This window comes from Phyllobates terribilis, unplaced genomic scaffold (assembly GCF_046119375.1).
Source record: "Phyllobates terribilis strain yellow unplaced genomic scaffold, ASM4611937v1 Scaffold_3__8_contigs__length_932513732, whole genome shotgun sequence".
Taxonomy (NCBI): domain Eukaryota; kingdom Metazoa; phylum Chordata; class Amphibia; order Anura; family Dendrobatidae; genus Phyllobates; species Phyllobates terribilis.
This window is the reverse complement of record NW_027362763.1, coordinates 188,652,121-188,675,297: the sequence shown is the minus strand read 5'-3', so window position 1 is coordinate 188,675,297 and position 23,177 is coordinate 188,652,121. Positions and strand designations below refer to the sequence as shown.

Below are 23,177 nucleotides of genomic sequence, written 5' to 3'. Positions count from 1 at the left end.
GAGAGTCTGATGTGGGCGGGGTTAGCTTTCTCAGCTCTGCTGCATTGCTAAATCTAAAAGCTCTGTGTCAGAATGGCCACACACAGTAATATAAGTGATACATCATTGGATTCAAGGTCTCTTTGCCTATATCATGCTGCTTTCAGATGAGGTAGCAAAAAGCTGCTTACAGATTCCCTTTAAGAGAAGCACTTTCTTGAGAAACACTGACTTAGAACATACATGCCACTTTCCCTTTTAATAATCTTTTAAGAAGTTGCACAAATTCTTCTTATAACATCACATTTCATAGATGGATGAAGATGGGCTGGGTTAAAGGGCAAGTTCTGGATGACTTCATATAGTGTGAACATACTGAATGATATCTGCTCATAGGGAGAAGTTACACCATTTTCAAAAAGACAACCAAAGACTACTAAGGATTCAGACTCTGTTGCTCCAAGTTCTCTAGGATGTAGCTCTATATATGCTAGGTCAGAGTAGGCACTGGGTCCTTCATAGATAATCCAAGGACCTTTCCAACTGTCAGCATCTTTGGGGTATGTACTCAGGTAAACACCCAGATTCACCCGTCTTTGAGGGCTTGTTGGGTGGGAGTACAGGACCCAAGTAGGCAGCTGGAATTGTTGTTCAGTCATAAAAAGAGCCTTTTGTAGTTGTAAATCTTTTGACAATGATTGCACCCTAGTGCCTATGCCAGGCATCTTCTCATCTGTCTGTTTGGGCACCATTACTTTACAGATATTGCTGTTTCCATTTAATTGATAGCGTTGGGGATTCCTTACACCTCTTTCAAGTAACTGATGTAGTCCTTTGTTTGATGTCTTAGGTGCACTGATTGCATTCGTAGGCTGCAGCATCAGCACGTTTTTAGCAGAAAGTCTTGAGGAGAACTTTAATGGAGCAGGAAAACCAATAACACTCCCATGGCATCCACTAGGTGTTTCCACCAGTTTCTCCACCAGTTGCCCTTGCTGGAAGACAATACCATTATCAGAACTCAGAGCTTGCACCCTGAATCCTAAAGAGCTTCTGGCATTGCAGTACAAGACATTGCTGCCATCTTCCTCATCCACTGACACCAACTGGCATTCTACAGTCTGCAGATTTGGGACTAGGTCTCCAAATGTCCAAGTCTTCCCATGATCATCGCTACGGAAAGCAAATGCTCTTGGAGTCGTCTTGCAGAGCTTTCCAAAGCAGTTTCTGCAATCTATATGATAGGTGTATGCAGGTAAAAGCAGACGGCAAGATTTTAGCTGAATACCATGTCCCGGTCCTAAAGCAAAGGTAGCCCACTCTGAAAACAGAAAATGTTTGTAAAAGATAGACATATTATAAGAAGAGAAAAACAAAACACTTGCATGATTTTATTATAAGACAATGAGGCTGTGTGCCCACAATGCGGATTTAATGCGTTTCCGCGACGACATTTCCACCGCGGAAACGCATTAAAATCGCTTGTTAATAGGTCTCCCATGTTTCCCAATGTTAATCCGCATGTGCTGTGCACATGCTGCGGAAATTTCCGCTGCGGATTATCATTGTGGAAAAATCCACAGCACAACCATTAAAGTAAAAAATAACCTTATACTCACCTTCCGATGGCCCCTGCTCTGCTCCCGGCGTCGCAGCTTTCTCCGTGGCGGGTACCAGTAATGTAAAAGGACCTTCTATGATGTCAGCGGTCATGTGACAGGTCACGCGACCGATGACGTCAGCGGTCGCATGACCTGTCACATGACCGCTGACGTCATGGAAGGTCCTTTACATTACCGGTACCTGCCACGGAGCCAGCAGTGACGCCGGGAGCAGACCGAGGCCGCCGGAAAGGTGAGTATAAGGTTATTTTTTACTTTCTAATTCTTTTTTTTTTAACATTATGTTGGTCACAAATATAAATCCATGCCGGTTGCATGGATTTATATTGTGTGACCAACTTTCAAGCACTTTTCCAAGTGATGCTAAAATCATTTTGAAAAGCGCTTGACAAAAGCATGCGAAATTGCATGCTAAAAATGCTTGACAAACGCTTGTCGCTGGCAGAAAAAACGTATTTCTGCATCGTGGGCACATAGCCTGATTCATATCCATATGTAGAAAAAAAATTATTGCAACCCAAAATGGGAACATAGTGCAGTTACGTAAAATAGTCTAAGAAAAAAAGGAATCACTTTTTCTACTTGAACCTTCTGCTCCAAAACCAATTTTTAGGAACTGTAAAGCAGCGGTTTGCTGCATTGCTAGAATGTCCAGGGGGTGTGCTCTAGCTGACCATTTACCTCCCCCTCAGGTGACTGATCACGTGACTGTGACATCATCACAGATCCTGTGTGCACAAAAGGCTATATAAACCCTGGTAGTTTTGAAACAGGGAGAGAAAGAGTGGCCAGGTGAGGCCTAGAAAGAGAGGCCTGGTGAAGCCTGGAAGGCAGAGGCTGGATCCCCCTGTGTTTAGGATACCGGTAGCCTTGGAAGGCAAGAGGCCTGGTCTCTGTGTGGGACTCCACTAGCCTGGAAGGTAGAGGCTGGATCCCCCTGTGTTGGAGATACCAGTAGCCTTTGAAGGTACGTGGCCCGGAGGCCCCATCTGGGAAGCCTTAAAGCCACAGCTGTGGCAGAACCGAGCTGACTGAAGCAGCTACGACCCGGCAAAGGTAAAAACACTGCTTGATGTGGACATTGATATTGTTACCTTGCTGAAGGCTGTGTCTGGAGCCAAGTGGGCATGTCTGTCACTAGAAAGGATCTGGGATATTATGTGTAACCTGTCGGCGAGCCACTGAGATGGACTATGTTATGAGCGGTTTATGAGATGTAATAAACTGCTGGACTGTGAATTACCGGAAAAACGTTGCATGTGTGCTTTAATTGACTCAGTGAAGCGGGTGCCCCCAGCGTGATGAATAGCACTACCTTACATGTGGTTGGAGAATGCGGGCAACTGAAGCCTGGTTGCTAGGGGTAACGGCACAGGACGACGATTGTGGATGCAAGCATCTTGCTGTGGCTCGGCGGGGTCACGAAGATTAATGCATCTGGCTGTAACTCGGTGGGGTTACGAAAATTGTCGTCGCACTCAAACCTGGTTTACTGTGGCTCGGCGGGGTCACGAAGATTAAAGCATCTTGCTGTAACTCGGCGGGGTTACGAAAATTGTCGTCGCACTCAAACCTGGTTTGCTCTGGCTTGGTGGGGCCACGAAAATTTTCCGGGGAGAGCGGTGTGAAGTGTCTAGTGTGAACAATGTACCACAATGGCTATGAATGGAGCAGTATCCCCAGATGGAATGGAGAAGTGGTTAGATGACTGGCTGAAAACGCTCTTCAGCAAAATTGAGTTTTCTGAAGAAATGCAGGAGCAGATGAAAATGGCTGTGAGGGGAGCAGCAGATGAGACTGAAGCTGCTGAGTGGTTAAGGTACCTGTTAAAATTGCAGCAACAGGACATGGTGCAGGAACGGCAGGAGCTGTTGGCACCGTATAGAATGGCGGCAGTGGACCAATCTATGAGTTCTCCGGGGGCGCCGATATTGTCCCAGAGTGCCCAAGGAGGTGGTAAGAGATGTTGTGAACTGGGTCCTAAGACTATCGCGTGGGTTTTTTAAAAAAATCCTCCTACAGGTGTGGGTGTCCAAAAGGGGGAAGAATCCCAAAAAGGGGCGGAGTGTCAAAAGAGCGTGGAGTATAGGAAACCAAAATTGCTACTGGTTGTGGGTTGGTACTGCCTAAAAATGACAATTTGACCGTTGATAACGGGGTAGCTCCAGTAGAAGGGGTTGACGTCAAAGTGGGAGGTGACTTGTTGGTCCATAACACCATGGGGAGTGACACAGACCCCATAGCTGACGGTGACACTACGAAAGTAGAAAGAGAGTTCAGTCAGGAGGAGCTAGACGAGGTGAGAAAGCCCCCCTCTTGTCGTCGACGGCCCAAGGGCCACAAAAAAGTTGCTCCTGTAGCCTTTGCTGAAAGCACAAATAAAGAAAATATAATGCTGTGTGCTTTTATTCCGAGTGTGGATCCTCCTTTAGAAGCAGAAGAGAAGAGGAGGTGACATTGCCAGTAGCATCCTCCGGTACAGTACTGAGACAGAAGGATCAGGATCCGACGGCCTTGAAAGAAGAGGCGGCCTGTCATGACCAAGAGCTGGAGCCTATCAGGCAGCAGTATAAGAGTGACGTGCAGCAACTAAGGAAAAACCTGGAGAATATGTCCTCAAACCAGCTGAGCCTGGAGTCTGAACGGCAGAAAATAAACCAGGTTGTGAGGAACTTACAGCAAGAACTGGAGGAAAGCAACAAGGAAGTCAACAATTGGAAGGAAAAGTTCCAGAAAAATAAAGAGGAGGTTTTTCAGTTGGAGCTTGACAAAGCGGAGTTTGAAGATGAGCTGTGCGAGTTGAAAGTTCGGTTCTCCCTGGTACACTTAGAGCTGATGCAGGTGAAGCAAAAGCTGGATGAGGGACTACACCAGAGGGATAGGGAGCTGTCAGCCTTAAAAGAGGCAGTGCAGGATGAAGTTTCTGGACGTGATCAAGTCCTAGAACGACTGCGCGAACAGTTCAACCGGGAGCTGTGTGACTCCAAGAACGAGTATGGTGAACTCATGAGGGAACTGCAACAAATCAAGAGAGACTATGAGGATCTCCTGAAGGTTAAGGAAAAACTAGAGGATGATAAAACTGATGCAGAGCACATGCGCCAAGTGATTGAGACAACTCTACAGGACACCCGTTATGAGAATGATGATCTCTGCAGAAAGATCCCAGGTCTGGAAGCTCAGGTGAAGGAGCTGCAGACGTTCTGTGGTGATCTCCAGAGGGCGGAGACGTGCCTTAAGGATAGAATCTGCAGGATGGAGGAGTCCATCGGAGAAGGGAGGTATGAAGCAAATGCCTCTTCGAATAATGCGAGCTTGGATGATTCAGTGGATGTAAGAGCCGAGATCAAGGAGCTCAAGGAGACGCTACAAGCCTATTTGAAGCAAAAGAAGTTTGAGAGACTGGCTGTCGAGAGCTGAGTGGGCGCATTGGAGACAGAGAGCTCTGAAAAAAATCTGCTGATAAAGGAGCAGTTGAAGCAGGAAGAGCTTCAGAGATGGGCTGCTGAGAGGCGAATAGCTGAGCTAGAGAAAGAAGTTGTCGAGCTCAAAGGTCGCCTGGCAAAGTACCAATCAGTGAACGAGGCCTCCTTGGAGAAGGAGAAGGGCAAACAAGTTGCGCTCAGTCCTTTGGGCCATGAGAGGGTGGACCTGAGGAGAGCTGAGAGAGTGTTGAAAGAAAATAAGTATGAAATGGGAGTGGTCAAGACAAGAATTCTTAAGTTCATAGCTGTGAGTCAGCTCAGGGGAAGCATACAGGGTGAAGAAGCTGAAAGTCAGTTGTCCCTGAAACCTGAGCCAGATGATCATTTGGAGACCACTGGTGAGACAGAAATGTCTCGGTACAAGTGTCTCATAGATGTACCCGAAGATTTGAGAGAAGAATGCACCAGAGAGTCAGTGCATGAAGAGTTCAAGAAGGCCATGGGAGCCTGTAAGGTGTACTCAACCTCAGAAGCTAAACAGCTGGTGGTCCTGTCCACAACTGAAGTCACAGTGAAGAGGGTGACTATTCTAAGTGACATGCACTGGCGATGTATTCGCACAAAGTGGTTAGTCCGGTTGAAGACGGAACAAGCCATTAGACAACTGGAGCTTATGAGAAAAGCTCAAAGTCTGCGTGAAGAGGTCATCCGGGTACCTCATGCTCTGGTAAGAAAGCTTATTGGGAGAAATGGCCAAGCCATGCAAATGATGGTAAAGAAGTCTGGTGTGATGAAAGTAAGCAGTCCACGTGAACGTCAGGGCTGGATACCAGATAAAGACGGCATGGTGTCATTCTCCGCTGTAGGAAAGGAAGAAAATCTTGCATATATACGCATGCTGATGGAGTACCGAGTGTCTTACCTGCGAGAGGTAGAACAGTTGAATCTCGCCAGACTGCGAATGGAAAGACAGCATCGTCTGAGCAGCAGAAGATGGCAGCCATCTATAAATTGTGAGACCAGACAGAGAAAGGGCCCTTCAAATAATAGGACGGCTACAGTAGACGTTAGAGACCTTCCAAGATGTCCTGAGGATAGTGGCCGTGGGTTTAGAGGTAGTGAGACCTCCACTAACTCAGGTCTGAGAGGCCCACACAAACGACCCAATAGAGTATGGGACAGCACAAAGTCAGACCTGACCGTAGATACAAGGGCAAGTAAGTCACACTGCTGTATTGACTGCTGGGAGCGGGGGAGGTCTCACAAGGTTACGACTGACCGCTGGGAGCGGTGGAGGTCTGACAAGGTTACTACTCGGAAATGGGACTTGATGAAGTTAGTGACAATGACAGATGGTACGTCCCTAAGGAATGTGATAATGTCGATGACTAATGTTCCAGGGGCTGAGCAGCGCAATTGTCAAGTACATGGTCTCTGTGTGAACCGTGGGTTATAATGTGATTGTGTATGCTATGGGTTCAACCCCACAAGTTTGAACAGAGGGGGGGATATGTAATGCAGCGGCTTGCTGCATTACTAGAATGTCCAGGGGGTGTGCTCTAGCTGACCATTTACCTCCCCCTCAGGTGACTGATCACGTGACTGTGACATCATCACAGATCCTGTGTGCACAAAAGGCTATATAAACTATGGTAGTTTTGAAACAGGGAGAGAAAGAGTGGCCTTGTGAGGCCTAGAAAGAGAGGCCTGGTGAAGCCTGGAAGGCAGAGGCTGGATGCCCCTGTGTTTAGGATACCAGTAGCCTTGGAGGGCGAGAGGCCTGGTCCCTGTGTGGGACTCCACTAGCCTGGAAGGCAGAGGCTGGATCCCCCTGTGTTGGAGATACCAGTAGCCTTTGAAGGTATGTGGCCTGGAGGCCCCATCTGGGAAGCCTTAAAGCCACAGCTGTGGCAGAACCGAGCTGACTGAAGCAGCTACGACCCGGCTAAGGTAAAAACACTGCTTGATGTGGACATTGATATTGTTACCTTGCTGAAGGCTGTGTCTGGAGCCAAGTGGGCATGTCTGTCACTAGAAAGGCTCTGGGATATTATGTGTAACATGTCGGCGAGCCACTGAGATGGACTATGTTATGAGCGGTTTATGAGATGTAATAAACTGCTGGACTGTGAATTACCGGAAAAACGTTGCATGTGTGCTTTAATTGACCCGGTGAAGCGGGGGCCCCCCCCAGCGTGATGAATAGCGCTACCTTACAGAACCTAAAAGCCAAACTACAATTCATTTTTTTTAAGAATTGTCTTTATTTTATTTGTATTGTAAAGATCAGGACTGTACAGAAAACAATTTTTCTTCTTATTATAATTAATATCAGTGAAAAGACTATGAGTTGGAAAAATATCAGAGGTTTTCATTGAAAAACTAGAGTAGCAGTTACAGCAATATTATTATGGCAACATGTTTGGATCTTATGATCCTTTGGCTTTTCCCATAATCTGTCTTGTGTCACTGTATATTTTAGAGACAATTTCATTCTAGGAATTTTTGTACTTATAAACTGAAAAACCTTCTTGATCTGTTTCCACATTTTAAGTATAATAGGAGCCAATTTCTGTATTTTACAGTACATGTCCATGTAATCATCAGCAAGAGGGCAAGTGTCACACCTGATCAGAGAAACCTACACTTTTAACTACTGTGACAGAGTCACTGGAGTGATATATGAGGGGAGGTATGTGTCACTCAGGATGCTCTCCTGTGTGAACTGAAACCTACTGAATTTCTGCCAGCATGTTATATGCTGGGGGTTAACTCTCTTAAAAGGGTGTGGTTTTATAGGGAATGGCAAAGAGGGTGGGAGGCCATTCCCCTACCTCCCCTCAGGGTGTGGCTGAGCAGGATTAAATGCTCAGTCAGCTTTGTTTCTCTGGAGTGTGTGGTCTGGAGAGGGAAGTCTCCAGGCTGTGTTGGGTGAAACCAGAGAGCAACACCGGAGGACTGGTGTGGCTGAAGACTTCACTGTGCTACCTGCAGTGGGCAGAGCCTTGCCTACTATTGGACTCTGTCATACCTTATCTTCTTTTGTTTTTCCTGTTAACTCCGAGAGGGTTTGTTTCCTTTTATGGGACACTGCTAGAGTTTATGCCACAGAATAAATCAGCAGGAAGTTAACCCAAACCGTGTGTCCTGTGTCTGCCTCTGGAGAGCCGAGCAAGTCGCTTTACCATACTACGTAATAAGAACCTGTCAGGTCCCTGACATACCAACTATTGTCTGTCCTTATTGCAAAAAACAAGTTTTAAAGCTGCCCTCGCCATATCCATATGTACGTGACTCGACCAGTGGTGGTCCCTTCAATGACAGCAGTCATGCTGTAATCATACCCCCGTGGGCCTAATCGCAATCCTCCTGACTGGCTGCGTTTTCTCTAGTTGTGTTAGTAGAAAAGTTGCAGGAAGTCAGGAGAACATCAATCATGTTTAGGTCAACGTGGAACATTCAAAGTGACCACATATTTAAAAGTTACTAAAAAGTTAAAATAATTATACGATTAAAGTCGATATTCATATATAAATTTACTTTGTACCTTTCAGTGATTCTCCGATCACTTTCTGAGTCAAATCTATAACATCACTCCATGTTCTGCCTTGGTCGGTGCTTGTTACATAGCACAGTCTTGCTAGATTTTGCCCAGTGATGATCTGGTAGGATTCTGTGGTCCTGCCCTGGACGGCAATGAAGAAAAGAAAGATCTCTCCTGTAAAGTTGTCATAGATCGGACAAGGGTTCATTGAGCGGTGTCCAGACAAGTGGGCTTTCTCCACTGCAAACATGTCCTCCCACTGCAGGAAGAAATAATACGCCTTTATTAATTTGCACATCTTTTTACCGCTATACATAAAAACCAATGTGAATGTTTACTACCCCTCATGTTATTATGTTAATTGTGCTTTATGTTAGTTTTACATCTACACTCTGTTGGATAAGACAGCAAATCAGATCTAGCTACCAAAATGGGTAATTAAAGGTTTTTTTTCAGGACGTACTTTTAGGATAGGTCATCAATATCATATTGGTGGAGGTCAGATACTTAGAAACCCCCCCAGAAAGAGAAATGCCTTGGAGATGCCAGGGGGAAGTTCACGTTATGGAGGATATTAGGCTTAGATCATTGTCAGAAAATAAAGCGTGGGTGGGTTGGTAGACAGAGATGTGGGAAGATGTTAGGCTGGTGCAGTGGAAAGCTTTGTGGGTAAGAATACGTTTTTATATTATACTAGCTATTGAACCCGTTCTATGCCCCGGTGGCGAGCATTTTTATTGGTACATGCTGCCCCCATCCTGCTCCCCCATTCTCTTTTGTGCTGCCCCATCTTGCGCCCCCATCCTGCTCCTCCATCCAGAGGCCAGGGGAGGAGTGTGGCGCCGGAGTATGCGCGTGCCCATAGCACGCTGTCCGGCGCCATTTTGATGAAGACACATTGCAAATGTGTCTTCACTAAAATGGCGCTGGACAGCACGCTATGCACATGCGCCGACTCCAGCACCGCACTCCTACCCCGGCCTCTGTCCCGAATAGAAGCACTGCGGCAGCACTCTTCCCGGTCAGGTATGTACTTATGGTGCCAGAGAACGCGGTATGTGTTCAGTGTCCATGCATAGCGCGATCTCCGGCACTATACACTCTTCTTACCTGTAACGGCTGGATGTGTTCTTCTGTCTGGAGCCAGACTGCGCAGGAGCATCGTGCATACTCAGTCTATAGAGGCTTCGGACAGAAGGACACATCCCTGATTATATTATAGATGTCCCCCAATTCTGTTAATATCCCCCATCCTGGTATATATGCCCCCCCCCTACTTATTATACGCAGCCCCCATCCCATCCTGGTATGCATGGGACCTCTGATCCCCATCCCGGTATGCATGCCATCCCTCCATCCTGGTATGCATGACCCCGTCATCCCCAATCCTGGTATGCATGGCCCCCTCATCCCCAATCCTGGTATGCATGGCCCCTTCATCCCCAATTCTGGTATGCATGGCCCCCTCATCTCCAATTCTAGTATGCATGGCCCCCTCATCCCCAATCCTGGTATGCATGGTACCCCTGTTCCCTAATGCTGGTATTCATGGCACCCCTCATCCCCATCCTGGTACGCATGACATCCCTGTTCCCTAATGCTGGTATGCATGGCACCCCTCATCCCCATCCTGGTATGCCTGGCACCCCTGATCCCCATCCTGGTATACATGGCACCCTTGATCCCTATCCTAGTACACATGGCACCCCTGATCCCCATCCTGGTATGCATGGCACCCCTGATCCCCATCCTGGTATGCATGGCACCCCTGATCCCCATCCTGGTACACATAGCACCCCTGATCCCCATTCTGGTATGCATGGCGTCCCTGATCCCCATCCTGGTACGCATGGTACCCCCTCATCCCTATCCTGAATTGTATGGCACCCCTCATCCCCATCCTGGTATGTATGATACCCCTCATCCCTATCCTGGTATGCATGGTACCCCTCATCCCTATCCTGGTATGTATGGTCCCCTCATCCCTATCCTGGTATGCATGGCACCCCTCATCCCTATCCTGGTATGCATGGTACCCCATCCCTCATATACATGGCACCCCTCACCCCTATCCTGGTATGCATAGTACCCCTCATCCCTATCTTGGTATGCATGGCACTCCCTCATCCATATCCTGGTATGCATGGTACCCCTCATCCCTATCCTGGTATGCATGGCACCCCATCCCTCATCCCTGGTATGGATGGTACCCCCTCATCCCTATCCTGGTATGTATGGCCCCCCTCATCCCTATCCTGGTATGTATGGTACCCCTTGTCGCTATCACGCTGCACACGCACAAAAAATAAACACTTATACTCACCTTTCTTCCCTGTGCTCCAGCGCTGCGTCCCGTTCTGCCGGAGGCCGGGGGAGGAGTGTGGCGCCGGAGTATGCGCGTGCCCATACCGTGCTGTCCAGCCCCATTTTGTGGAAGACACACTGCAAATGTGTCTTCAGAAAAATGGCGTCGGACAGCGCGCTATGCGCATGCGCCGATTCCGACGCCGCACTCCTGCCCCGGCCTCCGGCCAGAACAGAGGCGCCGCGGCGACGCTCCTCCCGGTCAGGTAAGTATGTCCTTTTAGTGCCGAAGATCACGGTATGCGTTCAGTGCCTATGCATACCGCGATCTCCGGTGTCATACATTCCTCTTACCTGTAACGGCTGGATGCGTTCTTCTGTTTGGAGCCAGACTGCGCAGGCGCATCGTGCAGTCTATAGAGGCTTCGAACAGATGGACGCATCTAGCGTTATATTATAGATTCTATAGTGGAAAGACAACCACTGCAGTGACTGACAAAGGGCATCAGTGTAGATGTTGGACTGAAAAATCATCTTGGCTGTGGCATGCAGGGTAGATTACAGAAGGATAAAAGTGCAATGAGGGCAGAAGTAATTATTAGTTACATTCATCAAGAGATTAATAAACCAGAAAAACAAATCTGAGTTTTTGTTATTTCATTAGTAAGAAGGGCAGATTCTGCAGATGTGTGGAGGCTTTGGTGGCATGAGCTTACATGTTACTTGACACAAAGAAGTGAAAGAATGATTTAAACTCAATCCCAAAACCGTGATCATGCTGGCCAGGAATTATCATAGTAAAACACATAGAAGTAAAACAAAAATATGGTTTTGGTCAGTTAGTATAGAAGAGAATAAAAAGACGTTCTTGTTTCGAAAAGTTCAGTTTCATATACAGAGAGAACATCTGGTAACCAATTGCTGGTGTTTTGTAGTACTGCAGCATGGTTTGTCATGGGTAGAAGTATATATTTTGTTGTCATCATTTTAGAGATGGGACTGAAAGGAAAATCTCCTGATTATTTGTCCATTAGTAAATCCTAAGCCCAGCTCAGCTTTAAACTATAACCACCAAGTTCAGTTTTTTTCGATCCTGAAGCGTAACCAGCAAGCTCTGTACAGTAATTCTGTTGAGCAACTACCAAGCTCTGTGACTCACTACTACTGTATATGTAACAGCCAGCTGTGCACTGTCATCTGTGTGGGACTCTGTACTATCCTCGTGTGGCATATTGTGTTAAAGATCATAGTCCACACACAAAAACTTCAGTGAGTACATTGTAGCCAATTACTGGCTACAGCAGTGACCTTATTGTTGTTCGCAAAGTTATAGCTGTGAACTTCATCCCTGGAGACAAGGATAAAGAGAAAGATGGGGGATCCAGGAAGCAGCAGAAAGTGAGTTCAGAGGTTTGGTAGGGTGAGGAAAAATCATATTGCTATTTTATGGCGTTCAGACAATCTCTTTAAATCCTCTGGTCCATACTGAAATATGTTAATACACGTTCCATTAGTTTATTATTAGTGCAGCTTCTAATTGTCTATTAGATTGTATTTTATGGACTAAACTAACATCATACCAACTTTCACTAATAATCCAAAATGAGAAAACGTTCAGAAATTCCATATCTCACTAATCACACTTTTCTGACCTCTACGTAGCTGTGGTATAGAATGCCACGACGTAATACAAGTAAATTAGCATGGGCATCATCAGCGCTCAGCCTCTCTTCTGCAAATGCCAACAGAGTCGACCAGCGTGCAATGTAGAGGAGAGCCGGTACACGATAAGTCACACCATTCTTCTCTCTCTCAAACAGAACTGTGCGAGCTGGAAAATGACGGGACCCCATAAAAAAAACTGAAATGGTTAAAAAAAGAGTATTGTTAGTCTCAAAAACTATATAGTTGAATAACAATATATACAGTGCTCCATTCCCCATTTCATCTATTTTTGCATATTTGTCTCAAATGAAGGCTTTAGCTCATCAAACTACTTTCAATATTAGACAATATTATTCAATCAAAGCTGGACCTACAGTATGTGTGTAAAAGGACGTGATTTCCCTCCAACAATATCATTAATTAATGGGGGAACTCTCTTACAACTCTATTGAGGTCCCATATTAACTATTAACATCAAACTTGACTATTAATAATTAATATTCACTAACATTATCTGTGCCTTATACTATACACCAACTGAGACAAAACCGTGTGCTAATAAAAGGTATTTATTACACAAAAGTCTATAGTTAATATACTACTATTTATCCCACTAACACAGTACACAATAATAATAACAATATACAATTCCCAATTACCTATTTTCCACCCACGTTTCCTAATCACTCATGCAATATCAGCCCACCCAACTATACTAACTTTCCCTATATATACAGTACAGACCAAAAGTTTGGACACACCTTCTCATTTAAAGGTTTATCTGTATTTTCATGACTATGAAAATTGTACATTCACACTGAAGGCATCAAAACTATTAATTAACACATGTGGAATTATATACTTAACAAAAAAGTGTGAAACAACTGAAAATATGTCTTATAGTCTAGGTTCTTCAAAGTAGCCACCTTTTGCTTTGATGACTGCTTTGCACACTCTTGGCATTCTCTTGATGAGCTTCAAGAGGTAGTCACCGGAAATGGTCTTCCAACAATCTTGAAGGAGTTTCCAGAGATGCTTAGCACTTGTTGGCTCTTTTGCCTTCACTCTGCGGTCCAGCTCACCCCAAACCATCTTGATTGGGTTCAGGTCTGGTGACTGTGGAGGCCAGGTCATCTGGGGTAGCACCCCATCACTCTCCTTCTTGGTCAAATAGCCCTTACACAGCCTGTAGGTGTGTTTGGGGTCATTGTCCTGTTGAAAAATAAATGATGGTCTAACTAAACGCAAACCAGATGGAATAGCATGCCGCTGCAAGATGCTGTGGTAGCCATGCTGGTTCAGTATGCCTTTAATTTTGAATAAATCCCCAACAGTGTCACCAGCAAAGCACCCCCACACCATCACACCTCCTCCTCCATGCTTCACGGTGGGAACTAGGCATGTAGAGTCCGTTCACCTTTTCTGCGTCGCACAAAGACACGGTGGTTGGAACCAAAGATCTCAAATTTGGACTCATCAGACCAAAGCACAGATTTCCACTGGTCTAATGTCCATTCCTTGTGTTCTTTAGCCCAAACAAGTCTCTTCTGCTTGTTGCCTGTCCTTAGCAGTGTTTTCCTAGCAGCTATTTTACCATGAAGGCCTGCTGCACAAAGTCTCCTCTTAACAGTTGTTGAAGAGATGTGTCTGCTGCTAGAACTCTGTGTGGCATTGACCTGGTCTCTAATCTGAGCTGCTGTTAACCTGCGATTTCTGAGGCTGGTGACTCGGATAAACTTATCCTCGACTCTTGGTCTTCCTTTCCTGGGGTGATCCTCATGTGAACCAGTTTCTTTATAGCGCTTGATGGTTTTTGCAACTGCACTTGGGGACACTTTCAAAGTTTTCCCAATTTTTCGGACTGACTGACCTTCATTTCTTAAAGTATTGATGGCCACTCGTTTTTCTTTACTTAGAATTTGTATTGTGGCAAGAAAAAAGCATCTAACAGTCTATTCAGTAGGACTATCAGCTGTGTATCCAACAGACTTCTGCACAACACAACTGATGGTCCCAACCCCATTTATAAGGCAAGAAATCCCACTTGTTAAACCTGACAGGGCACACCTGTGAAGTGAAAACCATTTCCGGTGACTACCTCTTGAAGCTCATCAAGAGAATGCCAAGAGTGTGCAATGCAGTCATCAAAGCAAAAGGTGGCTACTTTGAAGAACCTAGAATATAAGACATATTTTCAGTTGTTTCACACTGTTTTGTTAAGTATATAATTCCACATGTGTTAATTCATAGTTTTGATGCCTGCAGTGTGAATGTACAATTTTCATAGTCATGAAAATACAGAAAAATCTTTAAATGAGAAGATGTGTCCAAACCTTTGGTGTGTACTGTATATACAGATACAAGCAAATCAATATCTAGGAGGGTTAGTACAGGGTATGTAGGGCTAGTAAGTAAAGAAGTTACAGGGGAAGAGAGATACTCAGCCATGTGTTGTTATGTCCATCTCTCCAAGAGTCAAAGAGGACCTAGCACATGTGTGCTCTGGGGTTTTAAGTCCAGCACAGGAAATTATGCATTATTCCCCGCCCACTGGCTAAGGTCTTTGTTCATGTCCAACCATACTCGCAAAACCTGTTTTAGTACATGGCTGGACATTCTATTGAAACCTCCCCGAGCAGCACATCTCCCCCAACACTGAAACACATGGGGAGAGGTGGGGCCAATATATACATGTATACTTATCTGCAAGCATGGCTAGCATGCAGATAGATATATACATGTACAACCTGGGACACTTCCCTTTACAATCCCCCTGTTGTCGAGAACACGACAATGAAATTTGAGGGAAGTGTTGTATTGGGATTTATTTGCCTATTCAAGCCCCATTTATAAGTTGTGACAGTTCAGGATGGAATGAAGTATAATTCTGCCCTTAGGTACCTAGACATCACCCATTACGGCCATCAGCTCTTCCCTGCCTTTCACCGTAATCCAACGTATCCCTCCACAGAATACACTCTGCTTCTTTCTTGGATCTTTAATTAAAGTCTTTTTGTTGTTAAAGTCTTTTTGCTGTGGTCATGTCATTGCCAGTCTTCAGGTATCTGCCTATCCCAAAGTCGTCTTGCTGGTCAGACTCTGGAATGGCTTTACCCTCAGTCTATAGGTTGGCCCAAGTCACTATCCTGTGTACACCCCTCACCCTGCCAGTCTTTCTATTCCTCTCCCGCAGCTTGCTTCTGCAGGGTTATGAGTACTCCTGGCGTGATGAGACAGCTGGGTGTCAGTCTGTAGTTGGGCCTCACCACGTGGTTTCTTTGAGCACCTTCTTCTTTTTGGGGTACGATCAATTGTGGTCTTTCAGTAGAGGCACGATTTTCCTCAGACACGACTTTCATCAGGCACTTTTCCTGAAATCTTGATTGAAGATCTTTGATGAGTTTCTTCCATGGATAGATACGCAGATCTTTATTAGGCAGGTCAGAATTTCTCGAGTAGGGAGTGATGTCACAATACCTAAGTAGACTGCGGGAAGAAACATCGTCTGATTCTAACAGACATTCAATCCATCCTTTACGAACTTCACAATAGCTAGGGTTGAAGTGGCAAATACCTTATAAAGTGAGGGGACCTGTCCCTAGATAAACCTAACTCTATTCCCCCATTCACACAGAACACACATTACAATTCCATTCCAAAATAAGCTTTTGGTTTGAATGCATATAGAGACTTGAGCTAAAGTAGCATGTATTCTAACTGATCGATAAAACACATGCAGATCATTGACCCATGTGCAATTGGAGTTAACTACCGGCTGCAAATGCATGAACACCGTCACATGAACACACTTACTGTGGACTGAGTATGTCCATGCACAGGTAGTTCTGCACTTACACCTAAAGTGTCTATATGCACACATATGGAATTTCAGTATACATTAAAACTCAAATTTACATGAAATTATATATATACACAATATATATTGGATTCGGGGTAAAGGACTGTATTTGTCTTAAGTCCTTAACCCCCATCTCTGGCTGAGCTCATGGTGCTCAGCCTGACTTCTGTGCAGTTGGGCAGACAGTCTTTTGATCCTCCTGCAAATCAGAAACAGTCCAATATATAAGATTACGACCAGGAGGCAATGACAGGAAGAGGCAGCTTTGGGGCTTTATTACAGTTTCCTCCTCATGGCTGAAATCAAAGTGGAGATGTTTCAGCTCTGTGACAAACACAAGAGGGGTCTTCTGGCGTCTCTCACGGGTATCTGGGTGAAGGTCAAGACTTCTCTCAGGAGTGATAGGTGTTCTTCAGCACTATGCTCTTCTACATCGGCACCTAAAATGGGATTAAGGGAACAATACGCTCCTGGGAGTTCTCCCGATGAAGTTATTCAACATCCTGGCACTGGATAACCTTCCTTATTTTGATCTTCCCTGTCCCATCAAACTCCTGTTCCTTCAGGGTGACCTCCCCCTGTTACCCTTTCCTGGGCTGCCTAGCAAGTTCCTATTGTATAGGTAATGCCTTGAACCCCACAAAATGAATGCAATTTTTCTTTAGTATGCTCCTAGTCAATTGCTTCTGTTTCCCATACAGACACCCCTTCCAGTTTTTCACAATACAAAAGGGTAACACACAGCCCTCGCAGCTACTTATTCTCCTATACATAGCTTCAAACAGACTACACAGAGACAAAGGCTCATTGTGTATAGTTGGCTTGGACTAATTCAGGATTTCTGGAGTAACATCCCAGTCTGCCAGCCTCATGTCTCATCATGAAACTGCCCATCCCTGGGTTCGGTACTCCCCGTTGCCACATACTACCGATTAAGATGTGTAGGCAACCACAACCAGCTGGAACTTCAAGGCCTTGGTGCACAATATATACCTATCCACACCTTTCTACATATCTTAGTCCATGCCGCAAAACCAGCTCACTCGTGGATATGGCTCTAATATTAAAGGAAAAATGTTAATGTGGCACCCCAGGGGTCTGGTTTCCACAGTAACAGCAATGTTATGTCTGAGAGCAGGTGGGAGGTCTCTTGGTCAGGGATCCTGTGCATGCCACACCTCCTGCCCAGTCCTGGGAGGGGAAGAACTTCCCCTATATAAACCTAGGGCTGAGGCAGGGTTAGTGAGTAGAGAAGAAGTAGAGACAGAGTAGAGAAGCAGATATAGGAAAAGAACATCAGGAGCTCTGTGGGAGCAGTGCTACAAGGAGTCAGGGGCTGGCAGCTGCAGAGCTCGCCCTGACTGAGAAGTTATCACCGGACCCGGATTCCGAGGCTGTGGGGACTAACTCCTATCCAGCAGCAGAAACCGACCGGCAGGGGATTGCAGGTCCTCTGGCCCAGAAACCCGAAGGCACGGTCACACGCGTGGGACCAGCACCGCCGTCGTGGAGCGGAAGCTACTAGAAGGCCCCGAGTCACCGGCCATACGGGTGAGCACCACACGGTACACTCAGGGACGTGGGCTACTTATACCCGCTTCTAGCAAGGTAGCCAGAAGAGTATCGTTAGTTTGGGAGGCCTACAACTCCGCCTGGCCAGGGGAGATCCCATCTGCTCAAGGACTGACCAGGCCCCAATCGCTAGCCAGTACTCCGGGAGGGTCTATCGTCACCAGTAAAGACCCTGAACTACACCGTACCGTCTCCGAGTGGTTCCTGCTACCCCCATCCACGTTGGCTGCCCTGAGGCCATACCCCTCCCGTTGGGGGTTATACTATCACGCTGCACAATCCTACCACCGGCCTCAGCGGTCTGCCCTGCAGCAGCAGCTCCTTAGCTGTACTCAACGGGTGGCGTAGTCGTCCAACATCTACCGCTAATACAGCGCCACTTAGTCTGACTCCCTGGGCACGGACCGGGTCACCGCCACGAGACTACAACCCTCAAGAGATCCGGCTCCGGGTAAGCTCCCGCGTGCGCAACGCAGCGCGACACAGGCCCAGGGGTGCGTCAACTTTTGGCGTAGTCGGCAGGATTTCGTGCCCGCAACCACCGGGTACTGCGTGCCTGAAAAAGACTGTTCAAACTTACCTGTGGTGAAGATTCCCGCCATCCGGCGCCATCTTCCACTTCCTTCCCGCCATCGGTGGAGTTTTCCCGCCATCCGGCGCCATCTTCAGCCTTCTTCCCGCCATACGTGGAGTTTTCCCGCCATTGGACGCCATCTTGAGGATGCCGCGCGGGAAGAAGAGGGGCGTGGACTCCGAAAGCGCGCGAGAACTGAAGCCCCGCCTCACGTCCGGACGTTGCGTAAGGTCCTGGAAGGAGCCCAGCAGACGCCGACGTCACAGGAGCGCGACGGAAGGTCCTCAACCCTGACGATCCACTGCGGAGCCGCGGCCTACGGAAGAGGATCATCGCAAGGTAGGCCACGGTCCACTAGGGGGGAGAAGGATGCCGGATACGGAGGAGAGCTTCACCGCTTCAACCCCCGCCAGCGCCACCGCTGTTGCGGTCATGCCTTTCACCATGCCCTATATCCCGGGGGCAGCCTGGCTACCCCAGTACTCAGGGGAGTCACATACCCTGCATGATTTTAGAGAAAAGCTGGATAGCCTCTTCCAGGTGTACCCCCTCACAGAGGAGCAAAAAGTGAGCATCCTGGTGGCCCAATTAACCGGGGCAGCCCAAAGGGAGGTAAAGTCCTGGCCACCTGGGGGGAGGACTGTCGCAGGGATACTAACCCGGCTGAGGGACACCTTTGATACCCGCACCTCAGTCGAGATCAAGCTTAGATTCTACGGGTGCAAACAGTGGGCACATGAGAGTATAAGGGACTATGCCCTGAACCTACAAGAGGCCCTGAGAGCCATTAAGCAGACCGACCCTGACGGCGTGGGAGACGAGGACAGGCTGTTGACTGAACAATTTATAGAGGGTTTATATTGCAATGCCCACCGAACCCAGTTGCGGGCAATGGCCTTACAGGACCCTCATCTGGGATTTGCACAGTTCAAGGACAGAGCCATCCGGGTGCTTCGAGAACCGGCACCAGGTGGCGTTGTGACCCCCAGACGCCCCACTACCACTTACCACCAGGAGGCGGCGCCCTTGTCGGCAGGGCCTGTGGGAGCTGATGCGCAGGCTTTGAACAATGACCCGGCTCCAGACCTGCACCATCAGGTCCAAGAGCTAGCTAAAAGCGTTGCTGCGCTAACCCGAACTGTGCAGTCTTTACAGGTTTCCACTCCAGGGAAGATCCAGCTGGCATCCGGACCGGAGGACATCCCGTGGCGTCGACCAAGGAGGACCCCACCGGCCAGAGGAAGACCCAGCGACCGATACAACGAGGACGGACGACCCATCTGCCGCCGCTGCAATCAACCCAGACATATGGCAAGGTACTGTCCTTTAAACTGGCACAACCTGGGGTAGAGGGCCAACCCCCAGGAAAAAGATCACCAGGCCCATCGAACTGGCGCGACAAATATGTGGGAGGACGTCCAGTCTTACCCGTGGTACTGGATGGCATTCCTATGAGTGCCCTACTGGACACCGGGTCACAGGTCACCACCATCCCGTACGTGCTCTTCAAGCAGTACTGGAATGACTCGGATATCACCCGCTACCCTGACGACGACTTGAGTATTATCGCCAGCAATGGTCAGCCCGTGCCACAGATTGGATTTAAAGAGGTGACCATCAAAATCGGTAGAGTCGAACTGGCAGAACAGGGACTGATCATTGTAGACATTGACAAACACGAGAGTCACCCAAAGATAACTCTAGGAACTAATGTAATTGAAAATTGTCTTGCAGAGGTGATTTTCCTTTTACAGCAGGTTGCCAAGAATGCCAGCTCCGGCCAGCAGCGAGTGCTCCAGAAAGAGATCCGGGCACTGATGCGACGGCAACAGCTAGAACTCTCCGGTGGTGAGATTGGTAGCGTGCGAATGTGTGACCCTTTCCCTATTGCCATGCCCCCGAAAAGTGAAATGATGATTTGGTGCCGGGCAGCTATTGGTCTGAGAGGTAGAGATTACCAGGCAATGGTAGAACCAGTTTACTCAGACAGTAGGCCCACCATTTTGACAGCACGGGGGGTGGTCAATGTACGCCATGGGAGGGTGCCCGTTCGCATAATAAATATCGGGAAGAGGGAAGTGTACCTGCCCCGGTATGCCACGCTAGCCAAATTGTATACCATCAATCAAGATTCCATACAGTCCGTAGAACCCTTGCCTCCATCTTCCCCGGAGGAAGGTAACGGCTCTCAGAAAACAATGGAGGACTGGTGTCAGCAACTACATTTGGGTACTGACTCCACTCCCTCACACCAGAAACAGGGAGTCTATCGGGTGGTTCAAGAGTACGAGAGAGTGTTTAGTAAACACCCGTTAGACTTCGGGCGAGTCAATGGGGTAGAACACCACATCCCCACGGGAGACCATCCTCCCATAAAAGAGAAGTATCGACCCGTACCCCCTGCACACTACCAACACGCCAAGGGGATGCTTAGAGACATGAAGGAGGCTGGGGTGATCAGGGATAGCTGTAGCCCCTGGGCAGCTCCACTAGTCTTAGTCAAAAAGAAAGACAACACCATGAGGATGTGTGTAGATTACCGGAAAATCAACCGTATCACACACAAGGATGCGTACCCCTTACCAAGGATAGAGGAGTCTTTGGCTGCTTTAAGATCTGCTAACTTCTTCTCTACCTTGGATCTCACTAGTGGGTACTGGCAGGTTCCTGTAGCAGAGGCGGACCGGGAGAAGACCGCATTCACCACCCCGATGGGACTTAGCGAGTTTACCTGCATGCCGTTCGGACTCTGCAATGCACCAGGAACCTTCCAACGATTAATGGAGTGCTGTCTGGGCCACAGAAACTTCGAGACGGTCCTGTTGTACCTGGACGATGTCATCGTATATTCCAAGACGTATGAGGACCACCTGAAACACCTGGCGGAAGTGTTCGAAGCTCTGGCAAGCTACGGCCTAAAGGTGAAACCCTCCAAGTGTCACCTCCTGAAACCAAAGGTGCAGTACCTGGGACACGTGGTGAGCGCTGATGGAGTGGCTCCCGACCCTGATAAGATCACCGCAATTAAGGAATGGCCAAGTCCCTCCAGTGTAAAGGAAGTGCGGCAGTTCCTCGGGTTGGTAGGCTATTACCGCAGATTCATCCCCGGTTTCACCAAAAAGGCAGCTCCTATGCAGGACCTCCTGATAGGCCAGTCCCGGAAGGCCAAGAACCAGAAGCCACCCTTCAGATGGGAGAAGTTAGAAGAAGAGTCCTTCCGCCAGCTGAAGATGGCCCTCACGGGGGATGAAATCCTGGCGTACCCTGATTACAGCCAGCCCTTTATCCTCTACACCGACGCAAGTAACATCGGGCTAGGAGCCGTGCTGTCCCAGATCCAGCAGGGGAAAGAACGAGTAATCGCTTACGCCAGCCGAAAACTGCGACCCACCGAAAGAAACCCTGAGAATTACAGCTCATTTAAGCTAGAGTTCCTGGCAGTGGTGTGGGCAGTCACCGAACGCTTTAAGCACTACCTCGCTTCTTCCCGGTTCACCGTGTACACGGATAACAACCCGTTGACACACCTGGACACGGCAAGACTCGGTGCCCTAGAGCAGAGATGGATGGCCCGTCTGTCCAACTACGAGTTCACAATCAAATACCGGGCAGGACGCTCCAATACCAACGCGGACGCCCTGTCCAGGATGCCAAACCTACCGGACGTAGGAGAAGATCCAGAGGGACTGGAAGAAGTCGAACTCCCCGCGTTCCACCGTCATGGGACTATCCAGTATTCCCACCGTGTAAGGAGTAAATCCGCTACGTTCAACCCTTTACCTCATTACAACTGGGCGGAGACGCAAGACAGTGACCCTGCCGTCCGACTGGTAAAGGAGATGCTGACTCGGCCAGATGCACGTCTTGACCCAGACGCTCCGGAGGAAGCCAAACAACTGTGGGCTGAGAAGAGTCGACTGTTCCTTTACAAGGGGAAGTTGTGCCGCAGAATGGTTAATTCCCGGACGCATGAACTAATCTGGCAAGTAGTGGTGCCAAGAAGAGACGCAGCTATGGTGATGGAGGCATACCACGACGGAGCTGGGCACTTCGGATGGAAGAAGCTGGAGTTCCTGCTGCGCGGGCGGTTCCATTGGGTGGGCATGAGAGGAACCATCGAGAGGTGGTGCAGAGACTGTGGCCCGTGCAACTTAAGAAGGAAGGACCGTGCCAGCCAGAAGACTCCCCTGCAGTCCATCGTCACCCGGCAGCCGTTGGAACTGGTAGCCTTGGATCATGTAAAACTGACCCCAAGCAGAAGTGGCTACGTCTACGCACTAACCATCGTGGATCACTACTCCCGGTTCTTGGTTGTCGTCCCCGTCAAGGACTTAACAGCTCGAACAGCAGCTAGAGCCTTCCAGCAGCATTTCTGCCGTCCACACGGGTACCCGGACCAAGTGTTGACGGATCAGGGACCTGCCTTTGAAGCGGAAGTCTTCCAAGAATTCTGCACTCTGTATGGTTGCCGGAAGATAAGGACGAAACCCTATCATCCGCAAACTAATGGACTTTGTGAGAAAATGAACCAGGTGGTGATAGATCTTCTAAAAACATTGCCCCTGGAAGAACGCAGTCTGTGGCCCGAGAGGCTGCCCGACCTAGTGGACCTATACAACCACATCCCGGTAGG

At 48.0% G+C, this 23,177-nt stretch overlaps 1 protein-coding gene across 1 annotated transcript in view; it reads right to left on the bottom strand.

Annotated features, from left to right (window-relative positions):
* Positions 1-248: 248 nt before the first annotated feature.
* LOC141258501 (sialidase-4-like) overlaps positions 249-23,177 on the bottom strand; it is a 120,580-nt gene continuing 97,651 nt past the window's right edge. The window contains exons 3-5 of the mRNA XM_073673492.1: positions 12,527-12,735; positions 8,574-8,829; positions 249-1,300 (exon numbers count right to left, since the gene is read on the bottom strand). Of these exons, the coding sequence (XP_073529593.1) occupies positions 249-1,300; positions 8,574-8,829; positions 12,527-12,727 (1,509 nt within the window). The 5' untranslated portion in view covers positions 12,728-12,735. The remainder of the gene's footprint in view (positions 1,301-8,573; positions 8,830-12,526; positions 12,736-23,177) is intronic.